The sequence below is a fragment of the Mytilus trossulus genome, chromosome 7, assembly GCF_036588685.1.
Source record: "Mytilus trossulus isolate FHL-02 chromosome 7, PNRI_Mtr1.1.1.hap1, whole genome shotgun sequence".
NCBI lineage: Eukaryota > Metazoa > Mollusca > Bivalvia > Mytilida > Mytilidae > Mytilus > Mytilus trossulus.
In genome coordinates this window covers 55,275,713-55,300,119 of record NC_086379.1, presented here as the reverse complement: position 1 = coordinate 55,300,119, position 24,407 = coordinate 55,275,713, and the positions used below count along the sequence as shown (strand labels likewise).

Below are 24,407 nucleotides of genomic sequence, written 5' to 3'. Positions count from 1 at the left end.
TGATTCATAGCCTTGTCTTAGCAACCTTTGAGAAAGCATATTCCTGTTTCAACAAAATTAACGTACTTTGAGCTAGCTCTAGAGTAACTTATCAATTAAGACAAAATTACTCCATATGCTGGTGCCGCTTGGATGTTGCTACACAGAAATGGAAAGTTGACTATATGAAAATTAAATCATCGAGTTTGTCATAAATTTGGGTATTTAACCTACCATCAGTAGTCATTTCGAGAAAAAAGTCTAAATATGAAGCAGATTTGTCTCTGTTGGTTGTTACTTTAATTTCAAGTTCACTTATATTTGTTAAATGCAAGTGATCACGGAATCTATTAGTATTAAGAAACAGTACATCATCAATATACCGAAAGGTGAAATTAAAAGAATCGACTAATTCATTTTCTTCTTTCTGTACAAGCCCTTGGATACATTCTGCTTCATAGGAATACAAAAACAAATCTGCAAGTGAGGAGCGCATTTGTTACCCATTGGAATTCCAATAGTCGTCAAATTCAATAAATATGTTGTCAATGAACATGTTTATTCAAGTTCAACAAGTTATACAAATAAAGAGTGATGAAAAGAGATAAGTCAGTTAAGATAAGAGAAATTAGGAAACGTAGACATAATAATGACAATCAAAAATCAAACTCGGCCCTTAAGTAATGATTATTGCTTATTGGTTGTTAAGTTCATTCGTTTTCACAGATGGTATTTTAAAGTCAGAGAATTATTCGATTTGAAAAGTCTTATTTCAGTTTATATTCAATAAACGTTTTTCAAATACTTTCTTTTTGATACGATATAGTGCGAAATAACTTATTTTAAGGCCTATGACTTTCGAATTTGACTTTGTTGATGCAGTCATCGGTTATCAATTTACCATACAAAAACAAATATGACAAAAATACCTTCTTCCAATTAAACAACTACTTGTAGTAAAATAATAGTCATATTTTGATATTCAATTATGATATTAAGTTGGAATGCATTTCTTGAATGATTTTAAACATTTTATCATGACCAAACCGATCACAGGACACAAAGCAGAGAAACAGTAAGAGAAAGAACTATTTGTCATACCTAATTAAGGAAACATAGTAAACCTTCATGTGTTGTAATATACACAGGTCTGACTTGTACTTAAATACCTGACAAAGAGTACTACTAATGAAGTAATTTGTTATTCACCAGTGTTGCTGATGACAGATTACGTCACTGACATACAATCATCATGAACCTTTAAAGGTAATTATGTACCCAGGTTTACGGATGAACAAAGACAATAACATAATTTTGGCAAAATGGTTACGAAAGACGTAACAATAAAATAGTCATGTGTCGGAATAATTTCAGTTCATATGTCAATGAAGAAAACAACAAAAGTACCGAATTCCAAGGTAAATTCAAAAAGAGTGAAGTCCATGAAACTCGACAAAAACAAACGTAAGATTTTATTAACTAACGGTATGAATGGAAGACAGATTTTCATTTTTCTGGTTTTTTAGTTAGCTAAACTCCAACTATGACAGTTATTTTGATCGAAACATTAATGACATTTGGCGAGCAATCTAGACTGATTTTATAATGTATCATAATTGAGATACGTCGACAAGAACGAGAAAGAAAATAAATGTATAATATAAAAGACAAAATTGAAAATTGTGATAAAAATAATTAACAATGAAAATCAATTTGACATTGGTTACTTTCTACATCCGATAGTCACTGCTAACCGATTTTTTTTTATCTGCATAGGACATAAAGATAACTAACTTTGTTATACTGCCTATTAATTTCGAAGCAAATGGTTTGTTAAAATTTTCATTCAATTCACAAAACCTAAAACTGTAAACAATACAATTAAATCTAGAATAAAACCAATTACGTTGATAAAATTGTTATATACTTAGATATACTTGATGTCAGTATGATGTATTCAATATTCCCACTAGCTCTTGCATCTAGTTTTTCTTTCGCAACAATATGCCATACGACCTTCGATTGTAAAAAAAAACCATTTATTTTAAGGGACAGCAAGTCGGCGTTTTCAAGTGCATTACTTTAAAATATAATCACTGGCATTTGAATCTTAGACCAGTCAATTAAAAAGTACGACTACTATAGATATAATTCTTATTCATTACAAAAAGATAATGCAAAGTTTTGCAATCATGTTCAGTATTGCCATGTTGCTTGGTATGTTATTGACTGATGTGTTGTCTGATTTATAGTTGTATGTCTTTTGTTCTTTTGATCGCATTTATGTCTTTCTATCTTTGAAAAATGATTTGTTATTCTTGCCCAATTAGAATGTGTATTACTCCATGGACATTATTATAATATGGAAAACCTTGATCTTGGTAAGTCTTTATTAAGTCGAAAAAAATAGACATAGACATTGCTTATGCTGAATTGCGGATATTTCAGTAAAAAACGAAAGCACGAGAGCTAACACCCACATGGGAACAAATAATCAAATTTGGAGAACCAATCATCATAATAAGTAGATATATATTTTTTAAATAACTTCAATTATTATAGTGATCAAACTTAGAGCATGAAGTAGACAAATACGCTTTCATCTTACGAAGTTTAATCAAAATATTATATAATGAAATGTTCGACTTTGGTTATACACAATTTCCTTGCTGAAAAAACATAACGTCACTGACAAACAACAATCATGCCCTTGAAGGTTTTTGTTTACTTAAGTTTACGGATGAACAACGCCAATTTCATTTGAAAACAACAACAAATGGGAAGACGATTACCACACTGTCGATAATAAGATAGTCAGGTTTCAAAATAGAACAAATGTCAAATGCAACTGGATCTACAAATAATCAAATGATTGAAAGATTATAATGTAAATGAAGAAAAAATAAGAAAGCAGACAAAAAGATAATAACAATTAAAAAAAAAATTTGAACAAAACATAATTAAAAGAAAATTAAATTGAATCAATTGCTTTCCACATCGTATGTTCATTGTACACAGAATGCTTTTTGCAAATCTGTTAAAAACATAGCAATGTGTTCTACTGTTTTTAATTTTGAAAATTAACAAAAAAGAAACAATTTGTTTATAGTCTGTTACTTTCTTTTATCATATATTTAGTACAAAATACAGCTATTTTGTATATCTAATAAAGGTTCGTTTTTCCAGTCTGTATCACCTACCCTGTATCGCATACCCCGTATCGCATAGCTAAACCCGTATCGCATACTCCGTATCGCATGGTAAAATCCGTATCGCATACCATTTTTTTTTTTTACATGAAGTCAGTTTTTTTGGGTTTCTTTCTGCTTTAGAAAAAATTTCCTCAAAATAGGTCATTTTTTTGAATGATGTCATTGTTTGGTATGTAACGTCACGAAAGTCAAGTTTTCATATTGTATGTGACGTCACGAACATCAAGTTTTCATATTTTTTGGCACACTAAATGCAACTATAAAAAATACAAAAATAAACAAAATATTTTTAAAATAACAGCAAGCAAATTGTAAGGTAACCCAGGTGCTTCGTATAAATAATTGAGCAGTTATTTTATGGCTTTGAAACAAGACAAAAACAGAACTGAAGGTAACCCAGTGCTATGGATCAGAAAAAAGTTCATATAATATAATACTCTTCTGTTGAAATATATGATAAAGCGTATAATACATGGCAAAATCCGTATCACATGCCGTATCACCCTCGACCAATATCATCCCTCGGGCCTAAAGGCCCTTGGGCTGATATTGATGTCTCGGGATGATACGACATATGATACAGATTTTGCCATGTATTATTCTCTATATAATTTACCTTTTTGAATTCTTCAGTTGTTCAATTAACAAAACAAGCACCTACTTTTTAAATAAACACACATCTCCAGAAACACCCCAGTCATAATCGTACTTTTGGGGGATAAATCATTACAATGACCTAATCAAATGTTGACATTCTTAGATCGTATAAAGCTACATGCACATATGTAACGAATTGTGTCAATTACTCAATCAATCATACTCTCATACTTACAAATCAATAAGATAATAATGAGTATCTGCTTCGGACAATTAAGTTATACTTAATGGTAAGTGAACGAGTGGTCACTATGCGGAAGTGCATAGCCTTCTACTAGGTTGTATGGTAGGAAATCATATGCTACGTGGTAAATCCAAGTTTATTAAATCCCACCTGCGCTTTCTCAATGAAATTTTTACAGTGTGTTGTACTACTTTTGGGACAAATTATATCAAAATTATAGAAAACTTCATCGCCTCTAACTTAAAATATGGACAATTTTGTGTTTAGGGTGTCTTGAAATCTTTTGACTGCTTCCGAAGTGCTAATTTTTAACCTTTTTCAGCTGGACCAAATCACTACTTTTCTGTAAAATTCTGGACCCAAATTTTTTTACAGTGTAATTTCACCCCCCTACTTACAATTTGAGGCATTAAACATGGAGAAATAAATTTGGAAGGGGTATAAAAATTATTGGCAAGTAACCCACTGTTAACACTAGGGACTATATTCGTGAACAACGAAAATCAAGGGACGACAATTGTGGTCTCGGACCTATTGTGAAATAAATGCATATTAAGATAGTTCGAAATATCAGAGCCTTCAATTGCATTTCCTTCTGGTATATTTTGCCCCTGTTCAGAGTTGAAAGTATGAACATCAAGATGTTGTTGGTTTGTTATATGGAGCATTGTCTGTAAGATTGGACGTAATTTCGTATCAATAACGACAATAGGTTCAAGAACAATTTTAATATAAACACTTGTCACAAATTTGTACTTGTTTGGCTTTATAAATATTTTGATTTGAGCGTCACTGGTGAGTCTTACGAAACACACATCTGGCGTACTAAATTATAATACCTTTGATAACTATTTACAAGATATTTCAATATATAATGGAAGCAATGTATATACGTAACATGTTCGCACACCATTTTGCACTATTTTATAGCATTTTTTTGTGATAGATACAACGACAAAATATTTAATTTCACCATGTTAACTAATAGAAATCAAATGTCTGGTAGATACTTATTTTAATCACATACAAACATATATGACATTCACCGTAAAAATAGGCTAAATTAGTAAGGAATCGTGGGAAATATATTAAAACCATTTTTTTCTGATAAAAAATCTCCGTTTGTGTGCTCTTTAATGGTTTTCAATTTTTGTTAAAAATATTGTGCCAATCTTAGCTAACAAAAGGCGATTACAGAAACACATTTGATTGTCATATCGAAAGCGAACATATTTTTGTAATACAAAAAAACTGATAGAAACCCTTTCGCTATTTCATTATTATGTTTTATATTCTATATACATCCATTTTATTAAGTCACTCTGCATAAACTGTTGATCTTAGTCAGGTTTGAGAAGTTACAAAAATCAAATGAGAGGCTATAGCGCAATCACAAGTGTCAATATATGTAGTAGAGTAAGTGGATACGGTATATATTGACATTGTAGGTGTGTCTATAAAAAACTTTCACTTTCCTTTTGACCCATTCTATTGCATTATTTCATTGAAATCATACGTAGCTACTAATTATCACAAGAGGAGGAAGACAAATATGGAATGTTTTTGCGAACCTTCAAAATTTTATATAATATAATGACAGGCAAAAACAGATCTTTGAAGACAGAAGATACCTATTGATGATTTTCGTTATATTAATAAGGTACAAAATATTTGTATTGTTAGTAAAAAATTAACTTGTAATTTATTCTACGTTCAAAAGAACCAGCAAGACGTTACATGTTAAAAACTATTTAGAAAATTATAACAAAATCAGTTCTTGATACATTACCTATTTTCATGATATTATCATTAAGACCGAGAAAAATAATTTTCCGTTGTTAGTTATCCAGTTAAATGCAATAATTTTCCGAACTTCTATTGGTTGAATTGTTAGGAATTTAATATGGTGACCTTTTTCGTAAGGTGTTGTTGTGTTGATGTGATGTTGTTATGTAACATTTTACTAGGAATTTACTTTGTATTGTACTTTAAGAGCTGACAAAGATTACTTTTGATTCAGAGTTATCTAATGTATCAGTTCTGTTAACGAAGAGTAATGTCACTGACAAACAAGAAGTTTGCGCTTTTGAAGGTAATTATTTACTCCATCTAACCGATGAACAAAGACATCTAAATTATAATAACAAAAAGCAAAACGATAACCAAACTTTTGATTTTAAGATAATTAAGTGTCGAGATTCGATTTTAAATAACAGTTTTCGAAATTGAAAATTAGTGTATTTTAAATTTTCTATTCGATTACCCATAACACATTGGTACAAATCATTACATATAGACGATTCTTATATTACTTAATTAAGAAAAGATATAAAGTCAAAAAACAAACATGTCATGTGTTCTGTCACATTAAGCCATTCTTGTTTCAATGGTAGACAGTTTTGCATATTTGATAGGTATTATATAGGTAGCTATAAAACGTAAAAATTATAATGTTGGTAAGCTTGTAATTTATGAAAAAATTATGTTATAGCAAACATCTTTATGATATTGCGTAACGTCTACTACATAAAACAGTTACCACAGCTTTTTAATTTGTGTAAGTATAATATAATTGTGTTATTCTATGATATCTATACATTAAAACAGTTTCAAATCTACATGACGGTCCTGTTACTAGAAGAATGCTAGTATATAAAACAGTTATCATAGTTTTTGATTAGTTTAAGTATAGTATAATGTTTGTGTTGTTCACAATTCACTATTAAAACTGATCATGATCTAGTTCTGCATTTTGGTGCTGCTAAAGCAAGGACCAAACCTTATAAATAAAAACGATATCTCTTTTTTACCGATTACACAAATTAAATACAGGTATTGGAGTGTTTATTTTTTATCTGATACTTAGTACTAAGTTTTGTTCATTATAACTACGATCGTTTACACTATATGGACTTCATTACATCAATAACAGGGATGTGGCTGTCAATACTATTCAAAATCGTGCTTTATTTGGTTTATTTCCGTTTTGGTTTCCAGCGTCACTGATAGGTGTTATGTGGACAAAACGTGCGCGTATGGTGAACAGACCTATTAACAGTCCTATATACCAATTGCGACAACTTAGATTTGTGTAATACCATTCTACAAGGTAGTCTTAATACCCGATGAAAACAACTTTAATTTGAGTCTTTCAGTATATAACATCTGCTGATATCACAGATAACATTACCTGCAATAAAATCTGATGAACATTTGAAGGTTCTTGTTTTACTCCAGATTACGGATGAACAAAATCACCTTTCGCACAAACAATTACAACAAATGGCAAGACGATTATCGAATTTGAGACAAAAGTATATGAGAAATCCATTACAAATGTCAAATACAACAATAAGAAATATAGACAAATAAATTAGAAATATAAAACAAAACAACAACAGAAAACTCCGGTTAAAAGTTTAGCTTTAGCAAAGTCTGTTTTTACACTAAAAGTCAGATTAATATCGTTACTTTCAACTTCAGATATCCACTAAGAAAAAGGTAACTGTGTTAATTGAACAAACATTTCTTTTTGTTACCACCAATCAGTTTCAACTTGTTTCTCTTGATAAGAGGTTATAAATTTGTTACTGTCTATTAATTTTTTATCCTATACTTTACGGAAGTCTCCAGTTAAATTACAAGCACTTACATCTATATAAAAAAACAATAAAATCTGGTTTAACAACTAAGTTGATATAAATGTTATTTAGTTAGATTAACTTTATGTAATCAATATCTAAATAATATTTAGGGAGGCTCTTGAATCTAGTATTTCAACGCCAATATGTTATAACTTGTATGTCCTTTGTTTATTGCAATCAGCACTCGATTTTTTTTTTTAGGTTTTAATAAATCCAAACAAATAAGCTTCAATATGTATAGGTGTAGATAGAATGCTTCTTTAGTTTAACACATGAGCATGGATGTTCGAATCTTTGACAGGTCATCAATCATATATTAATTGAAATTTAAGAGATCAACCTAACTTCTTATATAAAAATCAAAACACCATTAACAATCTAACACGTTCTCTAATAAAAAGGATACAATTAACCGAGATAAGATGATTAATTTTCCGCGAACTCTTTCTTACTAAACTTTTGCCAAATACTTGAAGTCACATATCTCAATGACAGGCACTAGGAGACCAAATATCATCTACACACTAGGAATAAATATAGCCTGTGTCTACCCAAGGACCATTCCTGTATTTTCAGCACTCCATCCCCCTTTCAAATAATTTATCATAACATTTTGATTCTACCATGTACCATGCACGTTATTTGTTTAAGTGTTAGAAATAAAGACTGCGGACACATTTTCGAAATATGTCGATTATTTCTCTAAAAGTTTACAAGGAAATTTAATTAGTAGTAAACAAATATATACGTACTAACTGTTCAATTCGTTGTTTCCTGTTTGTAAAATCATGTCCAGTAATGTATATATGATATTTAAAGCTGATAGAAAGGACCAACTTTGAAATGAAACTTTTTTTAAAGATTTGTTATGAAAAGTCATTGCATATATCTGCATTTGTTTTCTTTGATACTATTATGTGTTTATTGTTTATACGACACCTATGTCCTATATCATGTCATCCTAACACATCTCTGTTGGGGTAAAAGTTAAAAGTGACCAGAGTAAGAAATCATTTTGCACTGACACAAAAGCAGTTGATATTTTATCTGAATATATATCATGTATATGAAAGGCTCTTAAAATGTATCAACTGTCGACGATACAATCTTTTATACAGCTAATCGGTACTAGCTTAAAAATAAACAATTAGAACTTAAACAGTGGTACATTATATCGCTTGTGAGAGTTAAAAATAAACAATGAAGCAGTAAAGTTAAATTATCTGCGCTAGTGAATTTTGAATAGCACTGTTAAAGAGCTGAGGAGGGTAAAATCTCCGACAAAAGATGATGCAGTAATATTTTTGTACTGTTTATGTAGTTCTACACATATACTGAAACGGATTTTTTTATATCTGATAACAAAATCTAAATATCAAACACCAATATGTTTTACCTTTATATCACTATTATATATTTTTCATAAATTATTTTCGATGAAAACAATAAAATGTACGCATCTAGTATAATTACATTGTAATCCAACAAGCGTTGCTTTCATTTATTTGATTACTTTTATATGAGTGTCATATTATACAATTTCCCTTACAATGAAGTTCTAACAATTAATCAGTATAACCACATTACAAAAGTACAAAACACTAACAAGTACACATGTAACAAATTTTGTAAGTTACTTAATTTCTTATTTTGATAATTATGTAATATTTAGTCTTGTTAAGAACAGATGTAATATAGATATAAGGTGGATTAACTCATACTGGATCGCATTGTTCGAAAATTATATCAAAATGCTTGTATATTTGTTAGTTTTTATATATTATGAGGAACACGACTGGTGCCACATGTTTAGCAGGTTATATAGGTTTTGTTTTATAGATGACGCGATGTTTCCAAGTTTGTGTTAGACAAAAGTCCACATGCTTATACTTGTACATATCTTGCCACAGTAAACATATAACAACCTTGAAATTGAAGTGTTGGGCTATAGTATGCGGGCAACTAGTTTATCAAGACTTCCTCTTCTTTGATGAGTATGAGATTACAAGGTCGATGGTGTTCTTGTTTAGTTGCCTGTGTAATTATCTGATGGCTTAAAGTAATTGTCTAAGAATTGTTTTACCAGGGTATAATCTGACCTATGGATTAAAAAATACCTTGATTGATATTGTCAATAAATAAGATATCCCTTCTTTTGCAATTGATAATCATTTTTTACAAATATAGGACTAAGCATAGGGAGTAAGTTAGTTATACGACCGACGGGTTTTGTTATATCCAGACACACTTATCCGTCTGTATATTATAATTACAGAAAATATATTTATAGAAAAAAACCGTTTGCACCACTTTTATTATTAATTGAACATAATAAAATTTAAAACTATTGAATAAAGAAAACAATCAATAGAATATTCTTATATGCTATACTGAAAGTATGCATTTTCAGGTTAAATAATTGTAAGGTTTTGAACTTGCCTCTTATTAAAAAAAATAATTACAATCATTCCTGTTGGAAACTTACCTTAGTTTATAAGCAGTTGATAACTTGCATTTGTTATGATAGGATTGTCCAACCATTTTATAATCTTGTTTCGATAAATATTTTCATTTACAAAATGGTTAACCAGAAATTACTTAGAACTTTTCTTGTTAAGAGATTACGTAATTAAACACAGATGTTAAAATATTATAGCAATTAATTAAAGTTATTTCTAGTACCGAAAAGATAAACACTTAACCTATTCAGTTTCTTTGTAGTTTATGATTTGCTGGTTTTTTTTGTTGTCTGTTGACTTTGCAAACAATGTTTATTTTTAAATTCATATTACGTTGCTGTAGTTGAGCCACATTTTTCTACTTATGTTGAATTTGCATAACTTTCATATTGACCTTCTAACTGATTTACGTATATTTTGTTTTCAAACCATTAAACTATAATTGCATGCAATTCAACATTTTAGAGACACAAAAAAAGCAATATATGATATGTATAGTCGTTAAATTAGTCTGCCTTTCGGAGGTGCATCTGTGACCAAGTGATGTATATAGCCCAACAACTGTTTCACTAGCAAACAACACTGATATTATTGTGAGTTTGAACCCCACATGTGGTAGATATGCTCGACTCCAATCGTATTTGATTATGATTGTCAGTTGTTCTGCCGGAAATCAGTGTAATTAAGACGACTTTAAAACATGCAAGAAATGAAATAACGAAGAATTTTAAAAGATGTTGAAAACTAACGGATATAAACACATTTTGTCGTGAAACTTTGATTTAAAATTATTTTTTAAGCCTTGAATTATTTTTTTTCAAGGTAACCCTAAAAAGAATTGTTGTGGAATCTGTCCAGATTCCTATATATTGTGGAAAAGTGTTATCATACAGGTTTACATAACTTTGCCATATAATTTGTAGAAAACAGGTGAAGGTCTATCTCCTGGCGGATTTGATTTTTGAATCATGTGGACTAAGTTTTAAAAATAATTTGCTATTAATGTTTTAAACGTTGAAAAAAAAAAGAAACAGAGTGCATGCGCATAAAATTACAGTTTTTTTTAATTGAATATACCTGATATTAATGGAATAATGATTCCTTGAATGCGGAAACATGTTAATATTACCATTTATATGTATATCAAAAGGTAAAGTTGAAATTTTTGAAAATGATGTTAAAAAGGACATTTGGAAAAGGGGAGAGCAATTTCCTGCTGTCGTTAACCACTTTCTGACGTTTTTATTAATTAAAAGAAAACATTTTTTTATTTCTTCAACGTATAAGGTATGCTCACTAATAGATAACAACATGTACAACTGTCATTTATAATTAGCATATTCATCTTCATATAGCAAGATAAGATACAAACAACACGTGCGTCTACAAAATTATAATCAGCAATTATCTCTACCTTTTTATCTGCTTAAATACTATAGGTTGATTGTTCTCATGATGCATGTTATCAAATATATTTGTTCTGCAATCACTTGCATCTACATAAACAACAAACCACGTGTCTTTTTACCTGCTATAATTACTCTATGTTTTCCTTTGCATATACGCAAAACATTTTTAAACAGCCACATCAACATTTGGAAGTGAGATTTGAAATATTGAATGGAAAGAAAAAATTACAAAGTCATTTGTAAAATAAGTGATGGTGGGTTTGGAGAAATCTATAAAGTAAGTTCGCCGAATACAGATGAAATACTTGTTCTAAAACATTTAAAATTCAAGGGAAATTTAAATGAACAAATGTACATTAAGAATGAAATAGCTAGTTTATCTTCTTTGAGACATGAAAACATTATATCTTTTCGAGAGGTTCTAGTGAAAAGTGAAGAAGTGAATATTATAATGGAATATGCGGATGGAGGAAATCTTGAAGATTTTATTTCTGAACATAAAACTTTATGTAATGCATTGGTTGTTGATATTTTCATTCAAATCTTAAAAGCAGTAAACTTTTGTCATCAGAATTGCATTGCACATAGAGACATAACCCCAAGTAATGTATTGCTTTTAAGAAACAGGACAATAAAATTAGCCGATTTTGGTATTTCTATGAAATGCATGTCAACAACTGGGCAACCGATTTTATGCGATGATTTTCTAGGAAATAGACTTTATTGTGCACCGGAAGTTATTCGTGAGACTGTCCACGATGCCATATTATCGGACTTATGGAATCTTGGTGTTCTCCTTTATTACATTATATTTACTAGAGTACCATTCACTGGATACGACGAAGAAATTCTTGTCCAGCAACAAACAATAGGAAATACTATAACAACATCACATTGTATTCACTTATTTCGACGCACATTACTTGATTTCTTGAAAATTAATCCCTGTGATAGAAACTGTGTGTCAAATGTATTACATTCTTGGAAAAATGAACTGAATGAAACTGTTTTGTGTTGATTTGTTTTTGTATTAAAAATAATGTGCATTAGGTAAGATGTAAGTATTCATACTTTTGATCAAACATAAATTATTGTATACTTATCTATTAAATATCATATTTGTCGCAAGTTTTTGTCATTATCTTTCATTAATAAAAATAATGTAATTGACAATTTTTTATTATACGACACCGAGAATTATCTTGATTGTGGGTAACACCGTTGAAAAAGCACATTTCGTACGGAGCGCAAAAGCAATTCTGCAGTTTATTTGAAATGGACAGATGATCAATACAAACTTATACAATTAAAAAATAGAATTTCAATGAGTTAAATAACAAGTTGGACGACGCTTTCCGTTTTTATCTATAAGGACCAGCAAACTAAATTTCTAACTAAGATGAAATAATATAAGTTATTTAATAATTTCTTGGTAGGTGTCGTCAAAACTTGTTTTATTGGAAGAAAGATACCAAAAGAAAAAGAAAACTACAGCTAAAGGGGTCCGCTTAAAGCAATGATTTTTTTAATAGAAATGCATAATAATATATATATTCTAAGTACAATGCAACACAAATCTGGCCACACTTGAAGGCAGTGGTCTTGAGAAACCAAATCTAACACTAAGAAACCTAATATTGGAATCAAAAGCTGAAACACATCAACTGTCATATTTTTGATTTGGTACAAGCATTTTCAAGTGTAGAAAATGGTGGATTAAACCTGGTTTTATAGCTAGCTAAACCTCTCACTTGTATGACAGTCAAATTCTATTATTTTGACAACGATGTGCACGTGTGAATAAGAAAAAAGAGAGTTATAGGTAAACATTTCAAAACTAGAAGTGCAGCAGTCAACATTGTGTCATGATCTTAATCACTATATAAAAAACTAACCAAAGTAACGACGTATCTTAAATAAATTGAAAGAAGCTCATTACAGTTCCGCGGATTGAAATTTATTTTTTTTCCACCAGACACGAGCAATGATTTGTCTACAATAAACAAAAAGTTAAAAACCAAGGCATTTTGTTTCATTTTTAATATTGGATCCATTGTATTGCAACTACAGGTTTGAAAACATCATAAATAATTTAAATTGGCGAGGTATTTATACGCCTTTAGTTATGATTGCATTCAAAATATTGCTTCTCTTATCAAAAACTGTTCTAATATTTATATATATGTATAATCTTTAAGGGTTTCAAATATCAAAAACAATATAAGCCTTCCATGGTATCTTTGGCCTTTTTTGATTTAGTGTCATTTAAGGAATTGACATGCACTACGTCCAATGCATTAGATTATTTGGGTAGTCGGGCTATATCAGGATATATAGGTCGCTAGTCAAGTGAGACCCATTTCTGGGAACACGACTGAAAACACAATAAATGATGTAAGAATGCATATAAATAGAATATTTTGCAGATTAGGTGTTTAGGTTAGACTGTAAGATTTTAATTATTACTACGCAGTCATATTGATATGTTAATTTGTTACCTGACAAATTATACGTGGTTTATGGAACGAATATTAAAAATTGTACACACAGGTGTGACCACAAGTGTGCGCGCATATTAATTTGAAATTGATTTGAAAGTTAAGTAGCCGATTCTAATGCGCAAAAATAGTTAAAATAAATAAAGCAACAGTTATTTTAACGCATGATGGAGTTCACGCTGCTCAGTATTTACTTTTCTATGTTGTATTCTTCGGCAAATAGTCTACTTGTTTTTTACTTGTTGTTTTGACGTGGTGTTGTCGGTTTGTTTCGACTTCTGAGTTTGGTGTCCTTTTGGAATCTTTTGATTATCGTCTCCACATAGTTACGATTTTTCTATTAGCTGCATAGGGATCTTTTTCCCGTTCACTACACCAACTGTGAAATCTTTTGAATTTACAAGCATAGTCTTGCTGTGTGCCAGATCTCCATGATGCTCTGAGAAGCTTTTTAGTTTCTCTTGAAAATCCCTTATTTCTGAAATTTTTGTGGAGAGCAGCCAGGCTGTTAGCGTGAACACTTCGGGATTTGGATGGTAAATGTTTGTTTTTGGTTGATACAGAAGATTTTGCCTTATTGGTAGTTTTATTGGACTTGTTACTGATTTTTGAAGAAGCTCTGTGTACCAATGTCTTCTTGGCCACATTGGAGCTATCAGAATTAGTCGACAATTGAATTGACTCATGTGTTTTAGTACTTTTGGAATTAGACATATTGGTGGAAATGCATATGCCCACATTTTTTCCCATGATATCGACAGAGCGTCTACTGCTAGAGCACTGGGATGAGGTATCCAAGCACAAAACACTGTTCTCTTGTGATTGTGTACTGAGGCAAACAAATCTATTGTTGGTTCTCCCCACATTGCAAACACTGATTGAACTATCTAATTGTTCAGTGTCCACTCTGTGGGTTGTATTTTGTTTCGAGACAGATGATCTGCAAGAACGTTTAATTTCCCCGCTATGTGAGCTGCTCTGAATGTCAGATTGTTCTGAATAGCCATTTTCATTAGACACCATGTCTTGTAACAAAGGTGTATGGACTTGGTGCCCCCCTGTTTGTTTACATATTGGACGACTGTTGTGTTGTCGCATTTGAGTAGCACATTTTGATTTTGTAATTGTGGTAGGAAATGTTGTACTGTTCGAATAACAGCTTCCAATTCCAAGAGATTTATGTGTTGTTTATGTTCTTGAACAGACCAAAAACCTTGAAAAATCTGATTGTTCATGTGACCCCAAACCCTGTCTTTGAAGTATCTGTTGTTATTGTGAGGGTTGCCGACCACTGGTGTAATGATTTGCCCTTGGTAGTGTTTGCTCTGTCCAACCACCAATTCAAATGATCTTTTAGGTGTTGAGTGAATGGAATTCGATAAGTAAGATCTCGGGTGGATGGTTTCCAGAAATTTGGTTTTGTTCTAACACTAAACCTGTTTTCTCAGTCTTTAACGACGTATAAGCAACAAGACCAAACTTGTCACCTAGTGTATGACTCACAGAACTATCTTGCTTCTCTGTTTCACAAGATTTCTCATTTCTGTTACCTAAATATTTCTGGAACCTGTCATGTTCACCAGATTTACCTAAAACTGATCTACTGTCACAAGTATTGACATCTTCATGATCAGAATTTCTAGAATTCTCAGAGCCCTCTGCACTGAATAAAAAGCCACTATTTTGACGTTCTGAATCCGAAATTCGAACAGATAGTGTTTCAATATCATCACCGCTATTTTGATGCTCATTAATAGCACTATTCAACGGGATAAAAGGTCTGCGAGCAGCACTAAATGCCTCGATTGTGACCGTATTTTGGTTCTCATGTTCTGACCTTGGAACTTCATTTCTGGTGTCAGTACACTTGTTTTGAAGTAAATCCAATAATTTACCCATTTTATCAGTCAAAGAATTGACTTGTTTGTCCTGTTGTTCAATTCTTGTCATCATACGACTTTCTAAGTCTGACAAATTGTCTTTCTTGCAACGAGAAAAAGTACGTTTCTTACCTTTCTTCCCGGGAGCGGAAGTGACTTTGTCGGAGGCCATTGTATTATTCTATTACACAGAAGAAGTGTCTTCCTCGACATAGGCATCCGAGCCTTCGCTTCTCATATCTTAAACTTATATAAATTAAATAACTTTGAAAATAATTTTTAACGTCTGAACTCTTCGGCGCAAAAAATAAAACTGGGGTACAGGTAGAGTAAAGCATGTAGGTGACGTAGTTCCGGTTGGAAGTATCTCCGTCATCTAGATGTTTTATTTTAATTGCGAAGTCTGGACTGGTAAGGAAAGTAATATCCGTATGTATATTTCTCAGGTGGTAAGTAGAAAATGAATGAAATAAAATTATAAGAGTGGATTGTAATTCGGAGAATTCATTTCTAAAGAATGAAATAAAATAATGGGATAAAAATAAAGAATAAAACTTTTCTTAGAAAATTTAAATCAAACGAAAGTTATAGATACTCCTACCCCACTTAGACATAGCCCGAAGTATGAAGATATAGCTATAATTGGACAGTATTCTAAAAAGAACATGAAACAATCACAAAAAAAGTTGTGCTCAATTGGCGTAGGCCACTTATGCACGTGGTATCAAATCCTCAGTGATACATTATTGGTTTAACTGCAGATACAGTTATACATTATTGGTTTAACTGCAAATAAAATAAATTTTAATATCATAGTGTTCACTATCCATATGCTTTAGACCTTGTTGAAGGAGACGGTAAATGATTGGGACTGTTTTGTTTTTATTAACTGATGAAAATATCAATTCTAGAACAATACTAGTTTCGGATTCGGTATTGTTTCAAAGATATAGCACAAACACTATTAAAATGAGCAACTTTGAACAATATGCGAAGGCAAATACTAGAAAGACAACATGTTGTTAGTATTACTGTAAGCCTGCATTACATTAACTAGACATATACATCAAATGCTATTGATAAGAAACTCGTATACAAATTAATATGATTATAATAGAAGATGATTGAATCAAACGAACTTGACATATGATATCAGAATTTCCATGTGACGACTAGGAGTAGTAGACAGTAATTCGAAATTTGTATCACCTGAAGATTCTAGAAAGCATTTATTTACAGTCGGTGTCAGAAACAACTCGTCATTCTTTTATTATAAACAGTACAGGTCGTGTACATGTGGGAAAATACTTTTGTTAACGTTTTTTCGTCTAATTGAGAGAGAAAAAATGTAATTGTGTTTTCCTTTGGAGTGAGAGTTAACTGGTTTAGTTTTGTTATGTCGACAATTATGAATAGAATAAAATAAATGTAAATGCAGAATTATTTGCAATATTTCGTTTATTAGATTCTCCTTTAAACGGACACCAAAACCGGTTATTGTTTAACGCTATCGCTCATCTATCTGTCATGTATATGTTTATATAAAGTATGGAAAAGAAAGATTCCACTTTGAGAAATCACAGAGTGTTTTTTTTTAACACGTTCAGTCAACGCGAATTCTGCTAGGTCAGTACTTTGTGTCTTCTGTACTTAGTTTTTGTTTGTTCTGGGTATCTTATCAGTCAAATATTCTTCTATCTTATTTCTACAGTTATATTGAAGGGTAAGGGAGGGACGAAATCCCACAAACAGATTTTAATGTAGTTGAAAATGACGGAATATTATCTTTAACGATGACCACGGTTTTTAATTAAACAACGTGATATCGTTATCAAACCATGCTCTTTGACATCGCTGAATCAAAACATGAAACAAGATGCATTATTTCATTGACGATAGTATTCAAATAAGTTCGATTAGTAATTTTGTTCAGCAAACAAAATGAAGAAAAAAAAATCCTTCATATTTATTGGTAATATGTCTGTAAAAACGAAAGCGTAGCATGCTTTTTTAATCAATAACTTTATCTATCGGATATGTTCCTTATGTAGTAACTACAATCTCCTTCCTTCTCATGAATGTGACCTACATAATTGAACTATTTACCGGATTTGTTATAACATGAACAATACAACGGGTGCCACATGTGGAGCAGGCTCTGCTTTCCATTCCGGAGTACCTGTGATCATCTCCGGTTTTTGGTTGGGTTCGTGTTGTTTATTCTTTAGTTTTCTATGTTGTGTCATGTGCAGTATTGTTTGTCTGTTTGTATATTTCAATTTTAGACCTGGTTTATTGTCGATTAATAAGTTTAACTGTCCATCTGGTGTTTTTCGTCCGTCTTTTAAAATAGAACTTCATTTCAACTATAAGTCGAAATTCCAAACATGCTCTATGGTCGGGTTGTTGTCTCTTTGACACATTCCTAATTTCCATTCTAAATTTTATGAAATATACATAAATTAATGATTCAATTCTGACTCTCATATATTGCAAACAAAAACGTCCAAGGAATTTTGATTGTTCTTGTTTTTCCAAAAAATAAATGACGAAGATTTTCTCCTTTGAAAACAACAACAACAATTGGCAAGAAGATAATCGAATTGATAACAATGGGACACTCATGTATCAAAATATAGAAATTCTTATTATCCGTAGAAAAGACAAATGAAACAAGATAAATACAAACAAATTAGTGATGAAAAGAGATAAGGGAGTGAACCGAAGAAAAATTACGAAATGTAGACAAAATAATGACAACAAAAAAACATTTCAATTTGAAAAATCTAATTTTAGTTAACATTTAAAAAAAAAATCATTTTGATACGAGATACTGCGAAATTACTTTGTTGACGCCTTTCAATTTTGAAATTGACTTTGCTAATAAAGTCATAAGATATTCAATATACCAAACAAAAAACCAAATGACAAAAAACATAATTCGAAAGAAACAACAGTTACTACTGTTAAAACACTATTCAAATTGTTATATATATGATTATGTTATTAAAATGGTATACATATTTCTTGAATAGTTTTAATCAATTATTTTCAACAAACTGATAACAGGACGTGAAACGGGGAAAGAGGAAGACAAAGAAATATTTTGTCATACAAAGTAACGTAAACATAGTAAAGTTTGCATCCTTCGATTGTTGATAAATGCCATTCCGTAGGTCTTACTTACTTGTACTTAAATACCTGACAAAGAGTACTAATAGTAAAGAATTGTGTTATTCACCAGTGCTGCCGATGACAGATTACGTCACTGACACACAATCATCATGAACTTTTGAAGGTAATTATGTACTCCAGTTTACGGATGAACAAAGACAATAACAAAAGTATGGCGAAATGTTAACAAAACGGTTAACAATAGAAAAGTCATATGACGAGAAAATTTGTAAAATATCATTTCATATACCAATATAGAAAAAAGTACAACAAAAGTACTGTACTCCAACCAAGGTAAATTTAAAAAGAAGGAAAATCATAAAACTCGACACAATTAAACGTCAGATTAAATTAACAAACGGAATGAATGGAAAACAGCTGTCATATTCCGGACTTAAAAGAGGACAGTTGTTTAAAGTTTGATACATGGACGAAATGTTGCGAGCAACCCATACCTTAATAATCTAAAACATTTACGGACTAAATAAAGCAATGAACACATACGTAAGATTTTCTTAAAAGTCGACACAAAGATAAAAAAAACAAAAACAAAAACAAAAACAAACAAACAATGTATACTATCAATTAATAACAGACAAAATCCAATGTTGTGCTAAAAGAATCAACAATAAAAATCGAATTGAAATTGGTGTCCGATAGCCATTGCAATTGTTTAAATCGGGTTTTAAATTATTTATTTAAAGATAAATTACTGGTTTATTGCGTTTTAATTTCAAATCAAATACTGTGTTGCATTTTCAGTTTAATTAACAAGTCAAGCACACCCACTTCTGTCAACAACAATCAAGTCTAGAAAAAACAATCACATTGATATAATTGTAATATACTTAGAGATACTTGATGTTATAATGATGTAATCAAAATTCCTAGCACCTCTTTAATTTAGTATTTATGCAATATTATGCCATTACATTTAACGACCTTTGATAGTTACAATTAACACAATGTGTTTAAAAAAAATACAACAACCTAGCATATCGAAATTAAATCAAAAGACATAAAATGTTAATGCCTTATTATCCAGTTAAAATGCATCTACCAGATACTCCTACCAACTGATATAGCTTTGTTTTATTTCGGAAGTTTCTGGGCCATATATCATTAGATATCAAATAAAGTTATCATAAATTGAGTAGAATCAACCACATTTGAAATGCCTTTTACAGTTTGATATAGTGTCCAGTTATACAACTATCTAATGTTAAGCTCATTGCATACAGACATTACGGATACTAGCTTTATGGTAGAGGCAGGTACTGTTTACTTTGCTGAATCACGTACTGTTCCTTTCGGAATTAGTTTTGAAGGGGGCATATCATTCGATTCATTATTGTTCGTGGCAGTTTGTGTTGTACGGCTGTTTCTTTTGGATTGTCTTTCTATTTTTTAACTGATTTTTTATTCATCCCTTGATACATTCTTTTATTTTTATTCCCTCATTAGACCAGATGTATTACTCCTTTGAACATATCATTTTTGGTTAACAATTATCCTTTGTAAATCTGATAGATTGAAACGAATAAATAAAGAATTTGATTATGCTTATAACTAAAGCTGATTTTTCCGTAAAAACGAAAGCATGACAAAAATTTTAAAGCTTTACACCTACATGTGATAAACTAATAAAATTTGAAAGGTAAAATATGTTAAATGAGTAGATATGTATGTATTTCATGAATAACCTGAATTAGAATAAATAATAGTGATAATAATTAGTAAAAGAGAATGTTTTTGTCATACGAAGTTAAATTAACATATCATATAATGAATATATCGATTTGTGTAAAATACCATTCCACAGGGTCTTCTTATCATAGCTGATAAAAGATAACGTCACCGACAAACAACCATCATGCACTTTTGAAGGTTCTTGTTTACTCCAGTGTTCGGATGAACGAAGTCAACTTAAATAGAAAATAATAACAAATGGCAGGACGATTACCGAACTGGCGATAATAAGATAGTCAGATTTCAAAATATAGAGAATGTAACTACACAAATGTCAAATGCAATTCAAAATATAGAGAGCTTCACTGCACAAATGTCAAATGCAATAGGATGTTTAAAAATAATCGGCTGATCAAAATTTGATTTGTACGTTGAAGAGAAAAAAGAGATAAGTAAACAATTTGTTTATTGTCTCTTAATTTGTAATAATTTACCTTTTCGAAGTCTTCAGTTGTTCAATTAACAATATAAGAACCTACTTATTAAGAAAACACAAATCTACAGAAGCACTTAAGAAAATATATCTGTTACACATTTAGATATCTTGATGTAATTATTACTGATGAATTATTTCTCACAGCTCTTTAATCGAGTATACGGAAAACAATATGCCATTACATTAAATGACACTTAATTAATGCAATCCAAACTCTATCGAATTAGACTATGTACCAGCTTTGTTATAACACGAGCAACACGACGGATACCACATTTGGAGCAGGTTCTACTAACCCTACCGTAGTGCCTGAGATCACCCCCTGGTTTGTGGGGTTCATGTTGCTAAGTCTTTAGTTTCCTATGTTGTGTCTTGTGTACTATTATATGTCTGGTCTTTTTTCCATTTTTGGCTATGGCGTTGTCAGTTTATATTCGATCTTTGAGTAGGTCTGTCCTTTTGGTATCTTTTGCCCCTCATCTATTGAGTTCAAGTGTTTTCAAAACCGAAAGCAGTAAGCTTCAATTTTAAATGACAACCGGTACCATTATCATATGCTGGTAAATGTTGTCCTCGGTCATAATCGAATATGTTGGATTGATAAATCACTGCATTGACCTCATCAAAGGTCAATCACTGTATATTGTCGACATTCCCAGACTGCAACAAACATACATGTACATATATTACGAATTGTGTCAATTACTTAATCATTTATACAATAATTACAAATCATTAATAATAATAATGACTCTCTGATTCGGACAATTAAAGTATAGAAGTAATTAATATATAAACACAATGCAATGGTAGATGAACAAGTAGTCAACATGCGGAAGTACATTGCCTTCTTCTAGGGTCGTGTGTTCGAAAATTATATGATACCTTATACTAAGTGGTAATTCACAGTTTATTATATTAGCCTCGTTAAATTTTCAAATATCATTATTGCCAAATAAATATATATTTAGACAATTGAAAATATCAGAGCCGCCAAAGTTGGTTAGTCGAAACATCGAGATGTTTTACAATGTAGGTTTGTTATATGAGCCATTGACTGAGGGTTTGGATGGGGTTAAATGATTAAAGAATGATGCCCTTAAAAAATGCAGATGAGAGAATAACGGGCAAGAAAATGAATATAAGAGAAATGCGTGCTCTAATTCTTTGAAGATAAGAAAAAATGGGGTTATTTTTTTAAGAACAAATAAAAAAAAAATTGTCAAATGAGACAGTTGGTTATACAATTAGGTACTGTAAACTCAGAAATTATAGCCCTGTTTTTATTATTGCGAAAAATGCGATAGGGACTTTTCTGAATATTGCAAAGACTAAAATTGCATTATTGTCTAAAATGACAATATCGCAATAATAAATGCACGCAATAATTTCTGAATTTACAGTACACATATTTTCATTTGAAAAACCGTTTTCCACATTTTTGACATTTAAACTATTATGTCTTTTTGTTTTGTTCACACATTGTTGTCAATAAAATGAATTTGCTGCAACTGTTATACAAGTGAGAGGTTAAGCTAGCTTTAAAACATGTTTAATCTACCATTTTCTACCAAACAAACATGTATGTACCAAACTTAGAACTATGATAGTTGTTATCCATTCGTTTGATGTATATGAGGTTCTAAGAACTATCCTTTTTGAATTTTCCTCGGAGTTCAGTATTTTTTTCATTTTACTTTTTTCATAAATCAGCTACTAACAAATATTTCAGATAAGATTCGATGTAAACTAAACATTTTCGGAATCAAAAACAATTGTGTTTTAAAATGTCTATTCGATTACTCACAGCGAAATGGTATATATCATTGTATATAGACGATTCTTTTTCTACTTTATGAAGATATAGATAAAAAAAATATCAAGTCAAAACACAAAAATGCCATCCGTTCGGTCAAATTATGTCAATCTTGTTTCAAATGTTGACAGTTTTGCATATTTGATAGATAAATCTGAGTTTTTAAAAATAACCGTCATTCTTGTTTCAAATGTTGACAATTTTGCATATTTGATAGATACATCTGAGTTTTTAAGAATAACCAAGCTACAGATCAGAATAAGAATAATAATCAGGCATTGTTACCCGAAAACCCCGAAACCAAAAGTCAAAACTCCCACGCTTAAATAAGGTATTCGGTAACTATATCAAAAAATGTATTCACTCTTTAACCAGGCCTTTATTTGATGGAATATTTTTGTAAATTATTCTGATTTTGTATCAACTGTGGATGATTATTGTTTTTAAAAGTTAAAAGGTGACAGGGTTGAACAGAATCTTGATCGGCCCTTGAATAATCATATTTGATAATTGGAAGAATTATTAGGTAAATAAAGAAATATATATAATGTTGGTGATGCGCTCCAAATTTATGAAGAGCTTATGTGATAGCAAACATCTTTATGATATTGCATACATTCTATAATATGAAACAGTTACCACAGCGTTCTAGTTTGTGTTAGTTTAATATAATTGTGTTATTCTATCAAAGATTGCAAATAAAAGAGTTTCAGATGTAAATGAAAATCCATTTGAAATAAGAATGATAGTATATCAAACAGTTGCCACAGCGTTTAATTAATTGAAGATTAATACAATGTTGTTGTTGTTCTATCACATTTAACTATTAAAACCGATCCAGATCTGTATTTTGGTTCTATTTTTGAATTTTGGACAAGGAAAAAACTTGATACTTTGAAATAATTTGATAAAAAAATCCTATAAAATTAAAATCTTGGTTCTACGAGTTAATCAACTCATCATATATACCAGGATTTTGTATTTGCGCACGACGCTTGTTAACTCTACAAAAGACTCTTTCAAATATACGTTCAAATTACCATCTATTTCAAGTTTATTCAAAAATGGATAGGTATGATACAAGAATCACGTTTTTAACCCCTCAAATTAGAAAATATTCAATTTGCAGTTATTTACAGATATTGAAACGTTAACATTGGGTAACAAAGGGGAATACCTGATGAATCGTGATATCCAAACAATCAAATCAAATATTGAACGATATATTGTTTTGATATCAAAAGGATTATTCGTGAATTTGCGATGTTTCATTCCATGTATATGTCGTGATGTGTAATTTTATAAAAAGA

At 30.7% G+C, this 24,407-nt stretch overlaps 1 protein-coding gene across 1 annotated transcript; it reads left to right on the top strand.

The window, feature by feature from the left end:
* Positions 1–11,588: 11,588 nt before the first annotated feature.
* On the top strand, positions 11,589–12,672 carry LOC134727145 (NUAK family SNF1-like kinase 2). The gene has a single exon (XM_063591527.1). The coding sequence runs from the start codon at positions 11,756–11,758 to the stop codon at positions 12,560–12,562; it is 807 nt and encodes a 268-aa protein (XP_063447597.1). The 5' UTR covers positions 11,589–11,755; the 3' UTR covers positions 12,563–12,672.
* Positions 12,673–24,407: the final 11,735 nt, after the last annotated feature.